At 44.3% G+C, this 24,652-nt stretch overlaps 1 protein-coding gene across 1 annotated transcript in view; it reads left to right on the top strand.

Moving 5' to 3' along the window:
* Nucleotides 1–1,017: 1,017 nt before the first annotated feature.
* Nucleotides 1,018–24,652, top strand: part of LOC138959020 (Krueppel-like factor 6) — a 103,821-nt gene continuing 80,186 nt past the window's right edge. Inside the window, exon 1 of the mRNA XM_070330387.1 lies at nt 1,018–1,372. Within this exon, the coding sequence (XP_070186488.1) occupies nt 1,271–1,372 (102 nt within the window). The 5' untranslated portion in view covers nt 1,018–1,270. The remainder of the gene's footprint in view (nt 1,373–24,652) is intronic.

A 24,652-nucleotide genomic window follows, 5' to 3' on the forward strand; every position in this document is an offset into this window, starting at 1 on the left:
ACTCTCTCTTGATCAGACATGAGACAGCCGCATATAAAAAATGAGTCGATGTTTTTAACAATCAATGAAGGTCGTAATTAAAATCTAACCGTAATTACTGAGGTTAGTTGTTTCAAGTTACGGCTCCAAAATTTAAAAAAAAGGTTAGAATTACTGAGCCGCACATCGATACTAAACAGCTTTTGACTGGAGAAATACAGTGATTCTAACCATCAGTAATTACTCGGAGAAGTCGTCAATTAATGCGCGTCTGTGGTGATCATCAGGGGGGTCAACTTTCTATCCATGAAACTCACGACAAATGATAATTATGTTTGTTTCAGTGGCCGGGTGTTTGTCTTTGCCGGCACTGATTTGTTTGTTTGTTAGTTTGTTTTTGTTTTATGGGAACTGAGTGGCTGCTGTCGGGGTGTTTGCACCAGCAGGTCAGTGAGACCGGGACTGGTGACGAAATCCATAAATCACCTGCGGTAAGTTAATCAACTTTCTGTTTTACGCAATTCCAGTTACCTCAGTTTCTTCGTCGTTTTCACTAGCCGGCTGTGCGTTGCACAACATTGGGTGTCAGAAGCCTAATTAGTCACCCGTACTCCTTACTTGCTCAATGTAGGGGCCTACAGTGATTGCTTTGAAGGCTCCGGCGTCACGATCGCAGGTCAGAATACGTATCAAGTTGTGATCGAAGTACAGCACGGTCTCAGTATCGGTACGTAACTCTTAGTCGTCTTAGTCGTTTTAAGTGTATAGCCCACCGATAAACTTCATGCAGCCGTCCCGCGTACGACTGTTCACTACTGAGTCACAGGACGAAATGCGACATTTTAGTTTGAACCAACTCGCTATATAGCCTTCCAAAAATAGGGCATACTAATCAATATAAACAACAACATTCCTTATACGGGGTATATTATGATTGCGAAAACCAATCGCGAAGCAGCTAGCCCGCAGTAAGACGCAACGCAATTGGTCGCTGGAAATTCCTGGCATGCCGAGCGAATGTGACAATCAATTTGATTGGCCGAGTCTCCACGTTCCCACAGCGCGGTGTACACACATTCTTGGTGCCGAGATTACCGATTCAGGCGCTAGCAGCGCGGATTCTGCATGAATGACTGACTGTACTGTGATCGCCGCAAGCGTGTAGTTGGAGAGTTGACAGACAGCAAATGTCGGGGCCCAGCTGACGAGAAAAGAAGTGTCTACGCTTCATCTTGATCATTCGCACGTCCGCCGGCCAGTGTGTCGCCTTGTGTGTGTCTCCCTTGCCACTATGGATGTGCTACCGAGTGGGAACATTTTCCGGGAGCTGCAAGTTGTGCACGATACCGGCTACTTCTCAGCGCAGCCCTCGCTGGAAGATCGCTGGCAGCAGGTCAGAACTTGCCTTATTTTCCTCTCACACCTCTTCGTCCCGTTAACTTTGATCCCCGACCCTCGCGTCACCTCAATACGTAGACCTCAAACTTAACATCCATACCTTACTCGAGACTAAATTTGCTCGCGAAGCGGCGCTATGAAGTAAAACATGCAACAGGACGTTTAACTGAACAAACTTTGCCTGTTGTTACCTCTCTCTCTCTCTCTCTCTCTCTCTCTCTCCTATACAGGGTTAGACAGCGTGCTTTCGTGTTCGCCGCATGCGAAGTGACTCATCCTCAGACAGCCGTGCATTTTGCCGTGTCAAGTTTGTGTATCTATCACGCGTGTTTAGTAAAGTAACACAGATGGTACTAGTTTCCTACATATCCCCGCGTCACAAGCGGTTTACAAGTACACTGATGGGCCATTCCGATGAAGGGAATGGTAAACAGTAAACTGGTCAGGGGCGCATGCCACCGTGGTACACGCTGCACCGAGACGAGCGTGTAGAAGTCCGTGTTTACTTGTTGAGTGGCAACCGACATATGTGCTTTGCGACCTGTGTTTGTTTTCTCTTGTGCCTGTCAAACGTGAACGTTGGGTTAAACGGGAAAAAAATGAATAGGAAGTTGGAATATGTAACACTGAATATAACTCCTTGAGCAAATCAAGCGCAACGTTATGTCTAATGTGTGATTAACGAAGTAGGGACATGTGCGCGCCTGACCCGAGGATCAGGAAGCTTTTTTGTCAAGCCAGGTAGAGTGAATGACTAATTATTGACACAAGTTGGGGCTGCAGGTGACGCACTTCGCCTTTCCCTCTCCGTGTTTTAAATCAACTGGTTTACACTCCGAACAGTTTGACATACACAGAGAAGAGAAACAGATCTACTGCTATGCAGCTAATGAATGTTCCAATATAATTATCAATAATTAAAAATCAAGAAAAGTTGTTATTGGAATGTTTACTTTCATCACTCAAAAATTGCAAAACATATTGTAGTTGTAAAAAAAAAAAGGATAATTAAATGTTGCTACACCTAACCTGTTCTTGTTTTCATGTTTCTTTAGTCAAAAGAATTACACCAACAGTTTTAATGTGGGACCAATTCAATCAATCAATCAATCAATCAATGAGTCTTATATCGCGCATATTCCGTGGGTACAGTTCTAGGCGCTCTGCAGTGATGCCGTGTGAGATGAAATTTTATACAGCCAGTAGATTGCAGCCATTTCGGCGCATATTTACCTTTCACGGCCTATTATTCCAAGTCACACGGGTATAGGTAGACAATTATTAACTGTGCCTAAGCAATTTTGCCAGGAAAGACCCTTTTGTCAATCGTGGGATCTTTAACGTGCACACCCAATGTAGTGTACACGGGGGGAGGTTCGGACACCGAAGAGAGTCTGCACACAAAGTTGACTCTGTGAAAATAAATTTCCGCCGAACCTGGGATCGAACTCACGCTGACAGCGGCCAAATGAATACAAATCCAGCGCGCTACCAACTGAGCTATATCCCCGCATGTAGGCATCATTCTGGCAAATCCAAATTGCAATATTCGCTTTTAATATTTCGTTAATAATAGCTGTCTGTATCCCCTCCTTTTATCTGTCTACATTAGAGCAAAAAAAAACAAATACAGTTTAGCAAAGTTTACACCTGGAAGTGGAATGGAATTACTCAGCTGCTGCTATACTTTAGGCTGAATCATGGTGAAGCTGTTAGTGACTGCAGCAGATCTCAGAATAATTAAAATCCTGTCTAGGTTAATACAAGTTTAGTTTACTCACAAGAGATTATAAATAAAAACAAAGTAAAAGTAAAACAAAACAGGCAAACTAAACCAAACAAAAAATAGTTATTATAATAACAAAAGTAAATTGAAAAAGTCCACAGTCTGTTGTAATATGATTCAGTGATATTAAGAGTACGCACTGTCTTGGAGAGAACATTCTGATTTATTTAATGCCTTTTCGTATTATGTTTTTGTATACATAAACATTACTGAATAACTGGAACCTGTTGTTGAAATTAAAGGGTTTTGTGAAAGAATACCCTCTCCACCACATTGTAACGGTAATGTAACCACTGCATTTCCACTAGGTGTTCCATGACTGCATGTTTGTAAAATGGTATAAATTGAACCATGGGATAAAGAACGCACACACCAACTCTCACATGTATACAAAACACACACTAAGAGCAACTTAAAACACATCTCTTGACAGCTTATATGATTGCTCAAGTTATGGGGATAAACAGAATGGTTACTAAAACACAAATTCATGTTTGAATGGTCAATGCAAGAGAAGAAAAAAATAAAAAAATAAGTGTATGTTGATTTGTGTTTGGAGAGTGTTTCTTCTTCTTCTTCTTCGTTCATGGGGTTAGACCCCCACGTTCACTCATGTTTTAAGCACAAGTGGAGTTGTACGTGTATGACCGTTTTTACCCCGCCATTCAGGCAGTATACGCCGATTTCGGGGGAGGTATGCTGGGTATTTTCGTGTTTCTATAACCCACCGAACTCTGACATGGATTACAGGATCTTTTCCGTGCGCACTTGGTCTTGTGCTTGCGTGTACACACGAAGGGGGTTAAGTCACTAGCAGGTCTGCACATAAGTTGACCTGGGAGATCGGAAAAATCTCCACTCTGAACCCACCAGGCGGCAGCGACCGGGATTCGAACTCACGACCTCCCGATTAGGAGGCCGACGTCTTACCACCACGCCACTGCGCCCGTCGGAGAGTGTTTCCATGTATACTCCAGGAAAGTGATATTTAATGGACAACAAAACAAGCCTGATTTGCAAAAAAAGTGTTGTGCAGCATGCAAAACCTGTCCTCCCCGAAAACAAATAGACGTTAAAAGGTAATTTGCATTGAAATTATATTTTTTGATTCTATCGTGCAAAGTGAAAGTGTAAGGACAGTTTTTTCCCCAGACTTCAAAGCTAATGCCCCATTACTTTACCGATATTTACTGCCACCACTGACACCGTAGGGAATCTCGCCATTCAATCTCCAGCAGAGCTGACCATTGAAAGGTTTTCAAGGGCAAAGTGTGTGGCAAGCGTCTGCAGTAAAGACGGTCCATGCGCCAGTAACTGCACTCTCTGAAAGGTCATAAACCGCCGACATAACTGCACACACACAGGCATGTTTAGCAGCGACAGTCGAGTGGTTGACGTTTTACTGCCCCATATCCAGTAAGGTTGACCGGTTGGAGGTAAAGAATACCCCTACCAGTCACAGAATAGCGAGAGAAGTCCACCCTTAACGTCACTATGTTTCAGTATGATTAGTGTGACATTTGAGCGACAATTCTTTCCAAGCTTATGCAATACTTTCAGGTTTCAAGAGAATGGCAGTTTTGTCTTTCACTATGAGAAACTGTCGACCCGAAAACCGGCAATGGATAGAAGGTCTAGTCCAGTTTATGAATTTTGTACGGCGCAGTGTGAACGTTTTTTGGGCGGGTGTCAGTTTTCCCCCACATGGTCGACGACTGAGTCACATACAGTTTATTCAACAGAATGATAAAACATTTCACACGCCATAAGATATCGTCGACCATAACCCCTCTAGTGATTGTCAGTATAACGCAAGTATATCTTTTGAACACATTTTCAGTTTGGGAACGCTGTGAGTTGTACTACTACTAGACGATATTCTTTAAAGCGGACTTCTGTGACCTCTGAACTTTCAGTCAATTTAAACCAATACTCCTTTACTTGCCAAGCTGTCCCTACCGACTAGACTTGTTATCTGTTTGTTATGTTTAGTTTTTATCACGATTTGAATGACCAGCCAGAATAGTTGTAGGGTAAGGAGTACGTGACCCGTCACCGGCAGATAGAATAATTACCGACCCTTCTTGACACGATTGTTCAAGCGTGAAAGCGGGTCAACAGTAGGAGAAGGGCCTCGGAAACACAGTGTCAGCAAGTGTATGACCTGAACCACGTCATTCTCCTCAAGTTTGAAGATAGATATTTCCAGTTTAACTGAAGTTCGCATATAATAATTGTTTGCTTTGGTTTTGGGATAGGTCAACCACCAGATATATATATATACAGGTGTTCATATGCAAGTATTGCTATTAGAAGTTGGGGATTATCTCAATATTCGCTTTCGTATTCGGGGCCTCACTTAATGTATTGTATTCATATCAATGTTAATAATTCCCTTACCACCGTCACCTTCTCCTTTGCAATGTGCCTTTTATCTGTCCTCCAGCCCACCCCCCAAAAAAAGCCCATCACGACCCCCAACCCGGCATCGACAACAACAAAAGGTGGAGAAAGAAAAGACTGGCTCTATGAAAACTATTGCGAAGGAGGTTTAAGTCTTGTCTTACGAGCGAGGGGTAATTTTCAGCGCTTGCCACGGTCGAACAAAATGGCATGCATGGTTAAAGCCACGCTTTGTTTATCGCTGTTGTCACAGTGAACGTCTGGGGGAAAAGGGGGCTTGTTGGCATTGCCGATTTTGAATTAATTCCGAAATATGTGTGGCATCCACCTAAATACTTAATGTCCCTCCTAGTTAAAGGAATGGAAACGAGCTGCCAAAGCAAAAACGGACTGGCATTAAGAAATATATATATGCGGGAATAGAAACCATAGGCAGTAAGAAATATTTGGGAATACAGAATATACTATCGAGTATTGGCAGTAAGAAGTATGCGTGAAATAATAAAGACCATCAATTGGTATTCTAATGCATTGCAGTGACATATTTTCAGTTTTTATTTTCTAACATTGATTTTCTTGCGTGCAAACAAAATGTCAACCAAATACAAGGTTTACTTTAAGGAACTCCCAAATTGGTTATAGAAATGCGGTTATATCTCTCTGTCTCTGTCTGTCTGTCTGTCTGTCTGTCTGTCTGTCTCTCTCTGTCTCTGTCTGTCTCTCTCTCTCGCTCTCTCTTTCTCTTTATAGAGTCTCATAATTGTATGACGTCTATTATGTGCGGGGACTTTTTCATAGCTACATTTGTTGACATGAATGGTGTTCCGCACAGGTGATTTTCATGAACAGTAACCCACTGAATAAACACGATAAAACAGATTCCTCACGTAAGACTTGCAAGTCAAATTTGATTCATATCAACATACTCTAGCCAAGCCCATCTTTTGCGTATGTAAAGCAGTCAGTTTTCTTTACCCGCTCCTGTTCTGAAAGGAAGCCTTTCAACATGGGAAATTCGCTAGCTCTCGTACATAACCCTAACGCTCTCATGTCACCGGGACCTTCTGAGATTAACTTTCGATTGTTTTAGAGTTATGGAAATGGTCCTGAATGATTTAAACCCGCGTGAATAGTTCATTCCTGCTGTCTCGGTCCCTGGCAGTCAAAAGAGGAGGAATTGCTCCAGCAGCAGAGGGTGGGATGAAGGTTTGTTTAGCAGGTGAGAAAGTCGGGTCAACAAAACGTGGTGAACACAAGGTGGGTGGGTGGAGAGACGAAAGGCTTCTGTCGTGAATCGCTCCCTATCTTTTGGCATCAAGTGGTTCGACGACAACGTTCCCAGGGTCACGCTTCTCTGCCCTTGTTTAGCTCCCTTGGTGGCTATGGCCCCTGCCTTACCAGGTCGCCGTATGCAAACACCTACCCCAAGACCTATCTCAAACTTGGCTTTGTCAAGTGACCCCTATTCACTGTAGGCTTTCAGTTTTAGACCCGGTCGGCTTTTCAGGGGAAATTGTCCATTCAGTGTACATACATGCAAATTGGTCCATTCAGTGTACATACATGCAAATTGGTCCGTGCAACATAGAAGGCAGCGTCTTGCTTGAATTCGTATGCGGTCGCCTTGTCAATAGTTTGTGAAAGCATTATCGCGAGATAAAAGCGCCTGTTGGTGGATAAAGAAGCATCCTGTTGCCGGCGACTTGTTGAAATGATAATGTTTGAAAGAAGCCAGTGTGTTGCCTGTGCTTACGAGAACAAAACGAGAGAAGAATCAGAAACATCGGTAGTATTATAACTGTTGCTCCATCGCCCAAACTGCTCCCACACAGTTCTCTTGTCGTGAAAGAGAATAATCAAAGGATAATGCGATGTACAACACCCATTTATCACTCACACACATGCACACATGCACACTCACTCACTCACTCACTCACTCACTCACTCACTCACTCACTCACTCACTCACTCACTCACTCACTCACACACACACACACACACACACACACACACACACACACACACTAACATAGCAACACTCACACACACACACACACACACACACACACACACGTACACACACACACATACACACACTAACATAGCAACACACACATACATTCAGTCTCACTCACACACACGAACTTATAGTAAAGGACATGGAACCTTCCTTATTGACGTAAATTACCAACGCTGAAGATAACACTCATTCAGCAGCCCACAGGAAAGCGTATTATTATTATGAATTTATCAATCGTTTGTCAGTTGTAAACGAGTAGGACATTCCTAACTGCATGCCAATTAAAATTCTTTCCTTGTTAACAGGAAAGACTAACACGGTGGCAGAGAATATCTGTCCCGGCTGATTATTTATTCGACTTCCTTATTCATTTTTGCTCCTCATTACCTGTGTTTGCTTTGGTGTTTTGTACCCCAAAAGCTACAGGGCGTGTGTAGAGACTGGCCTTTGTTCCCCCAACTTGGTCACGATGATTAATGTTGTGATTTTCTTTATTTCTTCTTGCCATCGACTTGCAGCTTATTTGTTTAAATTGCTTTTGTTTGTTATTTTACGTTGGTTTCCTTTGTTTTGTGTCCACGCATTTCCTTCTTTCCGACTTCCATCACTTTCTTATACATTGCTTTTTTCTTTTTCCTCTTCCTCCTTCCTCCCATCCTCTTTCTATACTTGTTGCGCTATCCTCTAAACAATTTGTTCATGATAATAATAATGATAAGCCGTGTGGCACAGTTCTGCAAGGAGAAGACAGAGCCAGAACCTGACGAGCTTTTTGAGACAAGATAGGACATTAGTGTCGGCATTACGACCTCACCTTTGGCCACCTTCTCCCAGCCAGACATTGGCACAGTTTTGGGGGTAGGGGGAGGGGCAAGTGATGCTGTATTAGACACCTGTTTGCTGTAAAGAATAGTGATGATTGACTAAATTCCACATGCAGAGAGTGGGCTTAAGGGCAGACTTCTTAGTCCAGCTCTTGGTGTTGTAGAAACAGGAACATTTCCCATTGTTGGGGTTAAACGATTGGAAGGGTATTATGCTTGTGTGGAAATGAGTGCACCGGCCTCTTCTTCGCTAGTCTTGGGTTTATTTGCACGAAACCAGCAACGCTCGGGCACACACTCCAACACTGATAAGTAAACTGAAGTCCAACACACACACACACACACACACACACACACACACACACACACACACACACACACACACACACACACACACACACACACACACACACACACACACACACACAGAGAAGAAACGATATTTTGAAATACACCCTCAGCAACAATCGACCAGTTTTCTTTGTTATCAAACTCAAAGCAACACAACTTGTCAGTGGAACATAGACAGTACGGCTTTTTGCAACCACAAAATGCTGTTGTGTTTGTTTTAAGCACGGCATGAACCACTTTCGCCAGACATTATCAGAATCAACGCTACGCCTGGCATTTCCATTCTCATCACAGCACGGCGGTGCCTGGGACAAGTGTAACAAGTCGCGTAAGGCGAAAACACAACATTTAGTCAAGTAGCTGTCGAACACACAGAATGAAACTGAACGCAATGCCATTTTTCAGCAAGACCGTATACTCGTAGCGTCGTCAGTCCACCGCTCATGGCAAAGGCAGTGAAATTGACAAGAAGAGCGGGGTAGTAGTTGCGCTAAGAAGGATAGCACGCTTTTCTGTATCTCTCTTTGTTTTAACTTTGTGAGCGTGTTTTTAATCGAAATATATCATATCTATATGTTTTTGGAATCAGGAACCGACAAGGAATAAGATGAAAGTGTTTTTAAATTGATTTCGACAATTTAATTTTGATAATAATTTTTATATATTTAATTTTCAGAGCTTGTTTTTAATCCAAATATAACATATTTATATGTTTTGGAATCAGAAAATGATGGAGAATAAGATGAACGTAAATTTGGATCGTTTTATAAATTTTTATTTTTTTTTTACAATTTTCAGATTTTTAATGACCAAAGTCATTAATTAATTTTTAAGCCACCAAGCTGAAATGCAATACCGAAGTCCGGGCTTCATCGAAGATTACTTGACCAAAATTTCAACCAATTTGGTTGAAAAATGAGGGCGTGACAGTGCCGCCTCAACTTTCACGAAAAGCCGGATATGACGTCATCAAAGACATTTATAAAAAAAATGAAAAAAACGTTCGGGGATTTCATACCCAGGAACTCTCATGTCAAATTTCATAAAGATCGGTCCAGTAGTTTAGTCTGAATCGCTCTACACACACACACACACAGACAGACACACGCACATACACCACGACCCTCGTCTCGATTCCCCCCTCTACGTTAAAACATTTAGTCAAAACTTGACTAAATGTAAAAATGAATTGCTGCGAGTGGGAACCGGCAGATTTACAGCATTCACAGCCCCTCGCCCTTCCCACCCCCAAAAGCAACAACGACAACAACAAACATGGGGAACTCAACTCAGCACAAGGAACACGCGTATAAATTCCTTTTTCTCGCGTCTAGTGCCCCGTGCGAAGCGAAGCAGTATACCCGGCATAAAACCAGCTGGGACACCGAACAAGTAGAAAAGATCTAGAAATTGCTCCTGTTTTTATTGATCATTAGCCAGGGAAAATGGCCGTGTTTGTGTGGTTTTCTTCTTGTATTTCTGTTGCCTGTCGTTGTCTGTGGTCTGACGGACCCGTTTTTTTCCGTCCTTGGCGACCCAGGCTTTGATGATGGTAATGGGATGCCAGAATAAGTGGCAACAAGCCGGAGTAAAAAGCCCTGGTAACCGGCTTGAAGGGAGATCGATTTTGTTCTTTCACCTGTTGAAGCGATGGCCGCTGGTGGACTAGAAAATTGGAAGGACGGGTTTGCTATCGCGACAATTGCAAACTTACCAAGCGGCCACATTTTGCGTTGATTATGAACTAAATTGTATGTTGTTAATTAAGAAGACAAGAGGTAATATTTAAAAGTACGCCCCAACCCCGATTTTGTTCAGATTTTGTTCAGATATTGTTCAGATTTTGAGACATTTTGAGTATACACGCTGTCGGCCTATTATGTGTAGCGAACACAATGGACGTTTGCGCAATATCGGAATCATTAAACGATCGAGTTGTGACTACGTTTGTTAAAGTTTGAGCATCGGCAACGGGACAAGACGTATTGCAACCAGCGCACCGGGTCACTGTGCATGCTTTGTCTTCAGTTTGTGAACGTATACATACATATTATGCACATTACTATCTCATTAGCGAACCAGTCAGCAATGTAACATTAACACAACTTTACCAGTAATAAGGACGGGTTTTCAACGGAGAGTGTATGTTGTACTTGAGGATTCGCACACAACTGGTATTACCTTTCTTTGTCTTGCCAACTTTTCATCAAGGCTGCCTTGTAACGAAGTCAAAACAGAATAAGATCTGGAGTTTATACTTACATTTTTTAATTTTTTATTTGCATGTTTTTTGGGTTTTTTTACATTCCTCTCACAGCAGCCGCGTTTGTGGCTAACGCTTGGTCACGTTCTTTGATAAACATTCGCCTGGGAGGGAGGCAAGACCCCCCGCGGGTTAGGGGGAAGAATTTACCCGATGCTCCCCAGCATGTCGTAAGAGGCGACTAACGGATTCTGTTTCTCCTTTTACCCTTGTTAAGTGTTTCTTGTATAGAATATAGTCAATGTTTGTAAAGATTTTAGTCAAGCAGTATGTAAGAAGTGTTAAGTCCTTTGTACTGGAAACTTGCATTCTCCCAGTAAGGTAATATATTGTACTACGTTGCAAGCCCCTGGAGCAATTTTTGGATTAGTGCTTTTGTGAACAAGAAACAATTAACAAGTGGCTCTATCCCATCTCCCCCCCCCCCCCCTTTCCCCGTCGCGATATAACCATCGTGGTTGAAAACGACGTTAAACACCAAATAAAGAAAGAAAAGAGGGAGGCAAGTAAACCCCAATTTCTACAGAACAGTGGCACACTTTACGGGCAAAAGCACTCACAACAACGATGCAGGTGCACGCTATTATGATTTATTCTATTTTATTATATTAGTCCCCCTGAACATATCTTGCTTGTCATGTTCCCCTTTCAGAATCTAATGCGGCAAATTGCATTAAATTGTCAGTTCAATGAAGGGCTTTGAAGTGGAAAATGTGAAAATAGGAACATTCGGTGACAAGTGCACACGCCCGAGAGAGAGAGAGAGAGAGAGAGAGAGAGAGAGAGAGAGAGAGAGAGAGAGAGAGAGAGAGAGAGAGAGAGAGAGAGAGAGAGAGAGAGAGAGAGAGAGAACTGCATTGCACTGAGAGAGAGACACACACAGACGGACAGGCAGAGAATGTGTGCTTTTAATGATAAACACTAGGTTCATTTCCATTGGCGGTTGGTATTGAGAGTAATTTTTTCTCCAGGGGTTAAGGGGGGGGGGGGGGGGTAGCAGAAGACGATAAGGGCGTGGAGTGGAACAAGCTCTTCCGACATCTACTTTGAACAGAGCATAATTCATGTTTTTGAGGAGGTTTCACTACTATACTGTTTGAATGTCACCGATGTTCCGATGAGGAAAGGTGGAGAAGAAGACCTGTCCATTACTCAAACATGTGTGTGCAATAGTGTCTGGACAGCCAGGAATGTATCGTGGGCCAAGGGTAGGCTGGAGCACGTGCAATACTGGACCGGTCTCAGTCTATACACTAACGTGTTCATTTGGTCGTCATCCAGAAGCGGTCCCTGGGCCATTTATCATTCGACGGAATGCACTATGTCTTCTTTATGTCCTACCTTGTAACCCTCATGTTTAGTCTGGAATCGGCAAACATCGTGGCCTGCGTCGACTGTTGCACATGTTTTGGATAGATAGCCTGCTCTCTTTGGACCCGTCCCTAACTTATGAATAATTTACTGTCATCAGATTGCAGTGATTGTCATTGCTCCGTGGGACACCAAAAAAAGTCTTCACAAATGTCAATTTCAGAGTAGTACTTCTAGTCTAGTTGTTTGCACTGTTGAACATATGCCTATTTGTATTTATAAATAGTTAGCACAGGAACCTTTAGGGTAATATTTTTCACAGTACAGAATAATAAGGGAATTTTATTTTCAGCAAAGGAACCCACACTTTTTGTAGTTGAAGATACATTTATCAGCCCTGGCCTTATAAGTTTAGGTTTCAGAATAATCATGTGGTTCAGCATACTAAAATGCACGAACTTCGGATCGATGGAATTGTTTTGTAAATGACTTCTAATTACTCGAAGATTCCAGGTTAAACCTGAATCCTAACTCTTCCCTGCAATTGTCGTCATACTTTGTTGTCAGACTACCAGTGTGACATGTGTGCGTAAACCCCGCTTTCGTCGTGTGATTGTGATATTCAAGTGTATTTGTAAGCCCTGCTTTCGTCGCCTTTGCACCTGCGTGTGCGCGTGCAGTGTTGATGACGTCAGAGCGGGTCACCGAACGCCGTGAAGCCATCAGTCCCAAGCGCATGTCCTTGATTAAAGATCACAGCTTCACTGTGCGATGTTTACCAGACGGATGAACGCCAAGTTGAAGTACCGCTCGAAGCGACAGCATCTGCTTCCATTAACATCATTATCTCTCTCTCTCTCTCTCTCTCTCTCTCTCTCTCTCTCTCTCTCTCTCTCTCTCTCTCTCTCTCTCTCTCTCTTTCTCTCTCTCTCTCGCTCTCTCTCTCGCTCTCTTTCGCTCTCTCTTTCTCTCTCTCTCTCTATTTATATATATCTGATTATCTCTCTATTTATATATCTGATTATCGATCTATCTCCTGTCTAACTTCAAATACACGTAACAGATTCTTTTAATCGAATGTGAACCGTAAACAACCTGCATGCCCATACTTTGAGTTTGACCAGATTCGACCCGTTACAGTCTTTGCACCGGCACTTATGCACGTGAGACTTGAGCTGATTCGTACAGGTGTTTTTTTACGATTATAAAATAACCCGTTACAAAAGAGAATACCAGACAACCAACGTCCTCAACTGCATCGTCCCCTTCCCTTGTGAAGAAAACATCCGAAAGGGATGGAAATGGAATGGTTCCGGGGTAGACTGTTGTGATCGTACTCAAAGGGAGAAAAGGACGGGTGGAAGGAGTAAGGTGGAAGCGGAGAGGGGAAAACGGAAGGGTCAAGCCAGTTGGGCGTACACAGGACAGTCTTGAAAGGATGAAACTAACGGGGCGAACCGTTTCCAGTGCAGCAAGTAGGCTTGTGTCCTCGCTGACCCCTCCTCGGGCTTTCATCTTCTACAGGTGGGTGACAAAGCATCCTCGGATGCGGAAGGTTGGCAGTTGTGGGAAACGGGTGGGTTTGTCATTTTCTCAAGCTCTTTTCCTTGTGTTTTTGTTTGACTCCGAAAATGACAGAGCGAGGACGGCCGGGGTATGTTTGAGTTAGTGTTTGTGAAGAAATGTGGAATAAAGGAAAAGGCCAGGTCGATGATAATTGAATGCGGGTGAGCTGTGATTGTGAATGTGGAGAAATGGTCTACCTATCTTATTAGGTTTTGTGCAGAGAATGGGGAAGGGAGGGTTGGCTTTATGGAACGTGGAGAAATGGTCTACCTATCTTATTAGGTTTTGTGCAGAGAATGGGGCAGGGAGGGTTGGCTTTATGGAACGTTCGTGGGTCTACGTTGGAGCCAGAAAAAACACTGTGTTTAGTCATCAAGGAAACTCTTCTGCAGAATGATCACATTTCGTGGCAGAAAAGTCTACAGTTTTCAGGAGGGATCGCAACACTGTCCGGAAGAACTGACCCTTTGATAAACAGCTGCTAGCAAGATGCTTCATGCCCGCTGTTTGTCGGGGCGATACTTGGATACTTGGGTGATGCCCTGACAGATTAGCCTGCACATTTAGTGTCGTGCCTTCATTGATATTGACTTTTGACATTGACCAACAAATGTTCACTGACACTTCTGTCCGTCAGGACAGACAAGCACGTGAGAACACAGCAGGGTGTCGTTGACTGCATAGCATTAGAGCGTGACCTGGTGAAGTCACAGCGGGCCTTTACGTCAACTGCTTGTTGATCAAGAAGAAAGTGACCATGTGAAACTGTTGTTGTCATTCTGTCAATTTATGGCCACGTAAGTACCACTTTTGAAGTATTTTGAAGAGCTTCCGATGAAACTTGCCCTTTCACTGTAAAGTTTGTTTGTCTGTGCGATCCTTTTGCTCTGAAGAGAAATGTAAGTATTTATGGTCATACATTTAACATGATACCAACGGACATAGTTAAATCTGGTATTTTAAGGACGGTTTTTTTTCGAGCCGAAGTGTGACATTGCCACTGTTGTCGTATTATTCAGGGTATTTTCCATCTTAACGTCTTTTAGCTGCTTTCTGCGCTAAATGAAGCAGGCGAGCAGTTTGTGTTAGTGTCCACAGGGTCTCACTTCAGATAACTTTGCGGCGGATACCTGACAAGAGAAGGTTGTCGATAAGTGTAGTGTATAAATATTAGGTGGGAGCTTATTTTCTGTTTTGTTTTAAAACGTGTGGAACTTTACAAGTAACTGTTGTTGTCTCTGGCGTAGTTGTAAAGTTTTTAGAGGGATTGGACCCCCTGTAGTTTTAACTCCCTCCCACTCGAATTATTCGGCCTCACAGATAATACAGCTTTTGCATCGCAAAACACTTCCAGACCTTATGTGGTGGGAAATGTCGCCCATTCCCCGACCCCTTGAAAGCGGATTTAGGCACAATAAGGGAGGTGTCCGCCTCTACATTGAGGGAGGATTTGTGGGCCATGTTATTACAGGGGCGCTTGCAGGTTTATTACAAGGAGGAGAAGGCGAGATCTCCCGAAAGCTTGGTCACCATGCATACCCGCCCTCGGGCGCCGCAGGACAATGGGAATCAGAAGCAACGAAGCGTGACTGTGGCCGGTTTAGGGGATCAGGCAATTGTTTGTGTGCCTTGTTAGTCAAAACAAACACTCCAGCATTGTCTAGATGTTGGAGGCACCAAGGGACAATCATTGAGCGATCGATTTGGTGACATAGATTATACAGGAACCGAAGAGGTTGTTGGATACCGCATGGTATAAGTGGTGACCCTGAGGAGTTCGTCCACTTTATTATTATGACTAAGATTTTCGACATACTTAATGTTTGTTTACATAGATAAGTAGGTTTAGTTGGCAGTTTAATGCTTCCTCGCTGAAATATATATGAGAAACAAAGGGAAGTAAGCTCTCTAAATGCATGCAACGTATGCAATAGAGTAAATGAGAGCCATAGATTCGATAGAGAATAACATTAAACAAGCATTGAAATGAACAAGCGACTTTCATCCTTGCTAAGTAACACGGGTGTGCATAGTTTGCTGTACATTTGATAAAATGTGAATTTGTTATTCTTGTCCTCAGTTTAGCCACGTGCTTTGAAACCGTACATGAAAAGTCAATTAGTTTGTTGATAGTTTTTTTCCCCTGTAGAAACCATATTGATTCCAACACTAGGCGAACGACAAGAAGAAGATATTGATTCCGGTATCCTTTTTGTTTCTTGGTGTTTTGGGTCGTTGTTTCGCTCGCTGGCTCTCCCGCTTTTTCATGTTCTGTATTACTATTACTATTTATTTTTTAAAACTAGTTAATTGATTGGCGTCTTTTCAGTTTTTGCTCCAAGGTAACTTGGCGTGGGTGGTCAGTGGGTAGGGATCGAGTTGACTGAACGTTGCCCGTGACCAGACAGGCCTCAGGCGACGTAAAGAGCCGAGCTGACTCAGCTGACTGACCAGTGAAGAAAACGTTGCATGGTCAGCCGTAGCGTCCGTAGCCCGCGGCGACGAGACATAAGTCATCTCTGCCACTCTCTCGGTGACATTCACTTTATGTTAAAAACTCTCCATCACCGAAGCGCGCTGAATATGTCATGATGTCGACACTGATCTGACCTTCACGGTATGGAAAACATACAGCTTGAAGGCAGGCGAGGTGACGTGTAATGGGTGTAAAAGTGTACGTTGTTAATGATAATGATACTGACAATGAAGAGTTGCATAGAACGGATCATTGTCGCTCAAAAGAAGACAAGACTAATTAATAGTATGTACACTGTACCGAGTTAATGACAGCGGTGCCTTGTGGCGTGTAGTGAATATTTTATTGTTAATGCTCTCATGCAAGACTCCCCTCAGTTCCTATCCTTTCCAATATATCCTTTCGGACTCTCTGTCACCAACATCTGTTGTAGCTTATGCAGGGCCGGTGTGACGTTTTCATCTTTCGCCGTGTTGATATTTCGCTTCTCAGCCTCGTTGATCTAGTATAAACTCTACACTGAACAAAAAAACACCCTTCGATAGTACTGATGAGCGACCTTGTGTACCTTACATTCATTTGTCCAACCAATTTGTTTTATTTAACTTAGAAATTTGATTCATCCTAAAATGTTTTCCTTCTTACTCAAGGGACCTAACCACTCAGTACACGTTTTCGAAGAATTCGATTTTGGGGGTGAAATCTATTAAATTTTACCACCAATTTTCTTCAAATGCAAGAAACTGACATGCTTTTCGTCCATAAATAATTTCACTTCTTAATTTTACCAGGAAACAACATTTCAGTCTTGAGTATATGTCGAGGGGGAAATATGTACACAGGCGAAAGATGAAATCGTGACACCGGACCAAATGAGTTGTAAGGGGGGGGTTCCTCCTTTTTTTGGGGGGAAAATCAGCGAAGTGGCGAAGCCACAAGCGCGCGCCTGCAAAGCAGGCGCGCGAACTAGGGGGGCCCGGGGGCATGCTCCCCCGGAAAAATTTTGAAAAACGGTTAAAATCTGTGCAATCTGGTGCATTCTGGGCCTTGTTTTGAGGGTGAAGAGCAGCATTGTTTTGGTGCTAAAACTAGTATAAAAAAAAACAACACTCAAAGCAAGGTACATGCTTTTTCCAGGGGTGGGGTTCCGGAACCCCTGGAACCCCCCCCTGGGTCCGGCCCTGCTTATGTGCCATTTAAAGGGGTGTAATACTAAGAGACCAAAACACGTTCTCAAAAAGGGGTCCTGATTTGGCCTGTTATAGTCCGATGGACCCGAAAAGCAACAGCTAACTAACTTTCTCAAATCGCGCCAAGAGCAAAACTGTTCGGGTCGGGAATTGTAATGATGTCACCACACACCAGTAATACAGTAAAAGAAGTGTCTGAGCGCTCTGTTATTCCAATTGGAATGTGCATGCCTTTGCTAGATTATAGGGTTGAATTGCTGAATCCAGCAGTTGTATCTGCTGCAACGAAGGCGTACACACCAGGACTGAATAACATGACGACGAACGGAAGTCGAGACTCCTGTCGCATGAGAGTGAGCGAAGAAAAGCGCTCGCCGAGTGAAATCCATTTAATTCATTAGCTTAGTTACGGAGCATTTTCTGGCAAATCATTACATGTGTATCTAAATTACTGAACGCCAAAGGTTCATTGAACCTTTTAAGGTCCAAATCGCCAGAAAATGGCCCCAAAATGACTCCTTCGACAGTACTGTACTACTTTAAATGGCAGTAATCCATCCTGCAGATGATGGCAGCCTGGCTGCTCCTCAGCTAGACGTAATGTTATTCATGAAGGTTGCAGGCGTTACTGTGACGGCATCGGCCTAGCTTGCGTCTGTCATTTCGCCTGGTGTGACAGGGGTGACTGTTGGCTTTTCCCGCTTTTCCCCCTTCCCCTGGCCGTTCAACAGATGAAGGTTTAGCGGTGTAAGTACGGTCTTGGGTAGGAAGTCACCCAAGTCGTTTCGCTTTTTTCTATCCATCACTGTGGGTGGTTTACTGCTTAAGAAATGCATCAGGCGTGTTTGATTTCTTATGGGTTGAGGATGATAGTGTCGTCCACGGATGAATTAAAGCTGTTTTTTTCTTCTCTCGAATGTAAGACAGTAGACAGTTTGGTAAGTTTATGCAGATCAGTTGGACCTGAGAAAGTTGTCCCCATGCCGGCCTGCTTAGCGATTTAAAGAAACAGAATACTGTGAGGTTTGCTTACCAACGTGCTTCTAATAGACGTTTACCGGACTTAAACTCAGGATTTTCAAGCGTGGTGGATTTATATTTTACAACAGTAGTGAATTTTTTTGCGGGCGGTCCCTCTTCCGATATGCTACTGTTTTACTTTCTTCCTGACTCAGTTTATGCGACGGACACTCTTTGTTTAGGGTTTGTTTGCAGTTTCTCAAAGACCCCAATTTACTGATTCAGTATACATATGCAAGTAGCACGCCATACGAGACGGTTTGTGTTTTAAAGCATACACCGGCGAGGCACTTGATATAAGCTACTCACAAAAAGTTAAGGATCACTTGCACACAAATTCATAACTTTCCAAATAAGAAAGCCAATGCGTTGGTATTTGGGAAACGTTTAATTCAATGCTTTAGTGATAACGATACAACATTTCCTTCAATTTAGAGCAATCGTTTGGTCTGTACTTTTTATCAAAGTGTGTACGTATCGAAATTTAATTTCACAAAGTCGTTGAAATCACAAGACATGGCATTCAGATGCTTCCAAAAGTTCAGTAATGCGTGTAACCGCCCTGGCTGTTCTGGCACTCGACGCAGCGAGTCCTCATAGAGTTGACCAGGGTGGTGAAGATCCTCTGTGGAAGCGCCTGCCACTCAGCCTGCAGCATCCGGTAGAGGTGCTGGACATCCCTGGGAGGGGGGTGGTTGCTCCTCACTTTGCGATCCAACTCATCCCAGAGGTTCTCAATCGGGTTGAGATCGGGACTGCATGCTGGCCACTCCATTCTGTTGACTCCAGACTGCTGCAGGAAGTCGTTGACCACCCTTGCCCTGTGGGGGCGAGCGTTGTCATCCTGGTAGACAGCCTGCGGTCCCATCTGCTGCAGTGCAGGCACAGCCAGCGGTCGAAGGATCTCATCCCGGTATCGGAGGCCAGTCAGGTTACCCTGTACATGAAACAAGGGTGTTCTGTGGTGAAGGCTGAAGGCCCCCCAGACCATTACAGAACCTCCACCAAAGGCCACCTTTTCTTGGACAGTGGCGTCAATGTAGCGTTCCCCTTGGCGCCTCCAGACCCTCATTCGGTCGTCGTTGTGGTTCAGGGTGAAGCGTGATTCATCGCTGAACAGGACCTGGGACCATTGCTGACATGCCCACCTCACGTGACGTCTGCAGAAGGCGCGGCGTGCTGCCCTATGGGCTGGAGTTAAGCGTGGCCGCCCAGCTGGGCGACGAGAACGGAGGTTAAACCCTCGAAGGCGATTCCGTACGGTCTGCTGGCTGATGTTGGTGTTAGTAGCCACCCTCAGCTGCCTTCGAATAATGCTGGAAGAGGCTGTTCTTGTTTGCAAGGCTAGTCGTTCAATGAGACGATCTTCACGTGGAGTTGTCTTCTTTGGTCGCCCAGGTCTGCGTCTTTCCTGGACCCTCCCAGTGGCTGTGAAACGTTGAATCAGTCTGACAATGACCGAGATGGACACGTGAAGTCGCCTGGCCACTTCTCGCTTGGGGACACCATCTTGGAACCATGCAACAGCTCGTCCCCTCTCAAACTCGTTCAATTTTCGTCGTGGAGGCATTGTCAGATAATGCCTAATACTGGTGGTATGTCTTTTCAAAAAGCCAAGCAAGTGACAGCATCTCACACATAAACAGCAGTTCTTGCAGGTGCATAATGGTTTTTCCATGTGGCTTGTGCAATGCGTTCGGGCTGAACGGTCCAAAACAAGGTCCTTTTTCGCAAGTTTCCGCTTTTTCTTTTGCTACCAAGCTCAGTAGTAGAGAATCCAGTGCAATTTTCCCACTAACACAACATCGCCCACTTACAGCTGAACAAGAATTCATAACAATTTATTTTGACTGAGAAATAAATAACAGTAGCGAACTGATTTTATTGAGCACCTGTTTTCTCATAGTGATCCTTAACTTTTTGTGAGTAGTGTATATTATTCATCCTAGAGACAGGCTTACATATACACAACGCTGAGTGTGTGTGGGTGTACATAGAAGGGTGTGTGGTCCGGTTTTTTTGTTGGTGGTGGGGGGGGGGGGGGGGCAGGGGATAGTAACCATCCGTCTGTTTACTTATTCTTCCCCCCTCCCCCTCTCTCGGCCCCCTCTTTTTTTCTGATATATATAATTATATACTATACGAGGCGACCAAAGCTTGGCCTGGCGTGAGACACACGCTAACATCAAATATATCTTTGCCACCACACCCCTACATTCCTACTCCCCTACTCGCTTTCTCTGTCACGAAAAAAGTTATTGCTTACGTAAAACCCAGTCTACCGCACTGGGCCATCCGGGGCAGAAAAGGGAGCATGCACCCTTGTTGCACCTGACAAAATCTGTCTCGACTTGGAATAATAGGCCGTGAAAAGTAGGATATGCGCCGAAATGGCTGCGATCTGCTGGCCGATGTGAATGCGTGATGTATTGTGTAAAAAAAATTCCATCTCACACGGCATAAATAAATCCCTGCGCCTTGAATATGTGCGCGATATACATTGCATAAAAATAAAAATAAAAATAAAAAATAAATCCCTGCGCTTAGAACTGAACCCACGGAATACGCGCGATATAAGCCTCATATTGATTGATTGATTGATCGTCAGACCAGTGACCATTCCTCTACCACACGGGATTCCACCTTCTTCCAGTTCCACCCCTCGATTGGCAAGACAAACACGGTCAGAGAATGATAGGAATTCCACCCCCTCGTCTTCACAGACCAGAAACTCGCTGTGTTTGCCTTAGCTCGGATTTAATCCTCCTATCTTTTGTCAGCATAGAAAATGGCTTTCTTAGCCATCAAAGGCTTAGTGTGCAGGGTGGGGTCCCTCCCTGGCGGTAGGGGCTGGGGGCACTGGCTGATCTTGACGCACATAATTATCGACTGGAGCGCTTCTTATCAGGCGGCTTTCAATATAGTAGCTTCTCATGCCCCCGACTTGACCTTGTATGGCGAAGGGGTAAATCTGAAAGTCTGTGTGTTATATATATACGTCATTCACAAATAACTGAGAGTGCCATATATAGGGTTTTTTCTTCTTCTTCTTCTTGTCGATCACTCAGTTATAGGGGTTGAAAATGTGGTCTTGAGGCACGTCGACGGCGTTTAGCTCATCTGTATCTTGTTCTGTTTTAAATCACATTGATTTGTTAAATGTGCTGTTCCTAGCAGGAGTATTGTTATTGAAAAATGAACTTTGCATGCTACTGTCAGAAGAAATGAAAAGTAATAAGTTCATAAAAGCATCTATAATTAGTATTTTTTAAGGTTCTCGGCTGGTTCATTTTTGAAAGGGTTTAAGTTTACAGTTATCCTCAACAAAGTCAGCAAAGAGAGAAAAGGGATCGGTGAGGTGGGATATAATAATAATTATGGGATTTGTTAAACCCGTAATTCCTACTTATACACAGTCCAGATCTGTCTCCCGAGAAGAGTCCAAGACGTTAATGCCAGTGTTTTATATCACCGAGTGACTTCAGTCTGGCTTCAAACTCTCCGACAGTCTGATTGTGCACTGTAACAAAGGTTACGTAACCCTCTCAGTCTATATATTTTCTTTATTATATAGTGAAGGCAAACGTCTGAGATATAACACGACACCTCAACAATAACTTGAAACTCCTGCGTGATAAGGCTGAGCTTTTAAGGCCCTGTCACAACGAATAAACCATGACCTCGAAGGTTGAACGTTGAGGGGGTATAGGTGAGACCTTAGACGGGTGTGGTTGAAAGTGTGTAGGTATTTGGAAAGATCAGGGTAGCACTCTCGGGTACCTACCCAGAGTAAACTTGGCGTGGGTAGAGCGGACAGGGCCCTCGTGAATGTGATTGATTCTGTGTACACAATGCCGACCTTTCAGTTCTTTCTCTCCCGTTACCGCGAGTCTGCATAGACTCTTTTTTGTATCCACCGACGGGTATCACTATGTGCCCCCCCCCCCCCCCTGCATTGCCAGTGTTTAGTGCAGTATTGCGTTGCGAACATTGTCAATCGTCGCATTTATTTATCGTTGGGACTCATTTGATAATGAGAATGTCTAGTATATTTGACACAACAGACTTGGCAAAAGCTGTTTAATACAATGCCCGCCATTTTATTACCACATTTTTGTTTGTTAGTTTCGTTTCTTTGATTTACAATTCATGTTATGAAACTGTACTCTTATGCAAACGAGAATGGAGACAGCAAAAGATCAGGATATTCTCTTGGACAGTCACAGGAGTTGGCCTGCTCTATTAGGGAAAGGTTTTAAGCGGGTCTGAGCACGATTACTAAAGCATCATCTTCTTCTTCTTCTTCTTGTTGCTGCTACACGTGGAGACCAGTCCAATTGAGAAATGTAGTGGTCATCTGCAGGGACGCCGCCGTGCCGTACAGCTTATCCTGGATGGGAGTCGGCTCCGGCCACATCTTCCTTCTCAACAACTGGAAGTTCCCGCAGTCTTGTAGGATGTGGTGGGTGTCCTGCTCTGCTTCTCCGCAGGGACACATCGGGGACGGCACAACTTTCAGCTTTGAGTGGAGGTGTTTGTTCAGCCTGTTGTGCCCTGTTCGCAGCCTGAAGATGGTAACCTGCTCTGGTCTTGTGAGCAGGTGAAGGCTGTCTTTTTGAGCCGGGGTTCGGAACAGGGCTTTAGTAATGGTATTTAGCTCGGCAAGGCTTACGGCGTTGTCTTCTTGTTCTTTTTCTGCACCGGATTTTGCCAGGTCATCGGCTTTCTCATTTCCCTCTATGCCGCAGTGTGAGGGGATCCACTGAAGCACTGTCCGTAGGCTCTTGATGTTGTTGAGGGCCTTCTTCAATGAGGGTTGACTGTCACTGTTATAGGCTTGCAGCACAGAGAGGGCGTCTGTTAGGAAGACGACATTTGTGTTCTGGTCTGCTCTTGTCGCGATGGTGTGTGCTGCCTGAATGAGAGCGTCTACCTCTGCCTTGTAGTTGGTGCAGTAAAGGCCGGTCGGAAGCGTCTCTTCCGTCCATTCTCCACCGGGGTATTGGATGTGGACCCCAGCTCCTCCACTTTTGACGGCATTTGTGGCTGAGCCGTCTGTATACACCCGGATCCAGGCATCATCAGGGTATCTTTCCTCAAGCGTTGCCAACGTCAGGGCTTTCAAGACTTGGTCGCTATGTTAAAGCATCATCAATTTAACATTGTTTGAAAGAGAAGAGGAACCGATCTCGACGGTCTTTGGATTGGGGGGGGGGGGGGGGGGGGGGGGGGGGGTGTGGCTGAGAGGGCGTAAGAAAAATCTTTATTTCCACGCGAAGTACACATTTCAATGGTACAATGTACCTGTTATTTATCATGTGCTCCCTTATCAGCGCCGTAACAGCCGTACATGCCGCCATCTCCAAGACCGCGCTGGTCCCGCCACAATGCTGGCTTTGCCATCTTTATCTCCGGCCATTGTTATTGCCCTGGCACACACGTTGACGTCCCCTGCTGTCGTGGGACGATTGACGTCTTCACTGCTCATGACGGCACCGCTCTCTCTCTCTCTCTCTCTCTCTCTCTCTCTCTGTCTCTGTCTCTGTCTCTCTCTATCTCTCTCTCTCTCTCTCTCTCTCTCTCTCTCTCTCTCTCTCTCTCTCTCTCTCTGTGTTTACGCACGTACGAGCGAGCACAGACTTATCAGTTGTTCATGTCATACATCGCAAAGAGCTAATTTTTCTGTCGATGGCACTCATTTGGAAATGCAGAGATTTGCGGCCAGTCAAGCAGGCCACTTGCGATTTTAAGCCAACACCCAGTCAGAACAAACAGACACACAAACAAAATAACAATCTGACCCGTTTTCGCCTAATTGTTAAACGAAGTAGGCCAAACCCAAGTGCTCCCTGTGCTTGATTCACCCAAACCGGCGGCTAATTTTCTATCGATGAGCGCGGTCGCGGGCGAATGCTACGGCGTATTTACATTAATCTGCGCTCAGCGGGGATGAGAAGGAATCGATGGTGAATTGTTGGCATCATTAAAAGCCCTGGGATGCTCAAGTGTGGAGCTTGGCCTAGACGTCAGTAGCGAGTTTCCATTTGTGCCCCAAACACTGCGAA

The sequence above is a fragment of the Littorina saxatilis genome, linkage group LG2, assembly GCF_037325665.1.
Source record: "Littorina saxatilis isolate snail1 linkage group LG2, US_GU_Lsax_2.0, whole genome shotgun sequence".
Taxonomy (NCBI): domain Eukaryota; kingdom Metazoa; phylum Mollusca; class Gastropoda; order Littorinimorpha; family Littorinidae; genus Littorina; species Littorina saxatilis.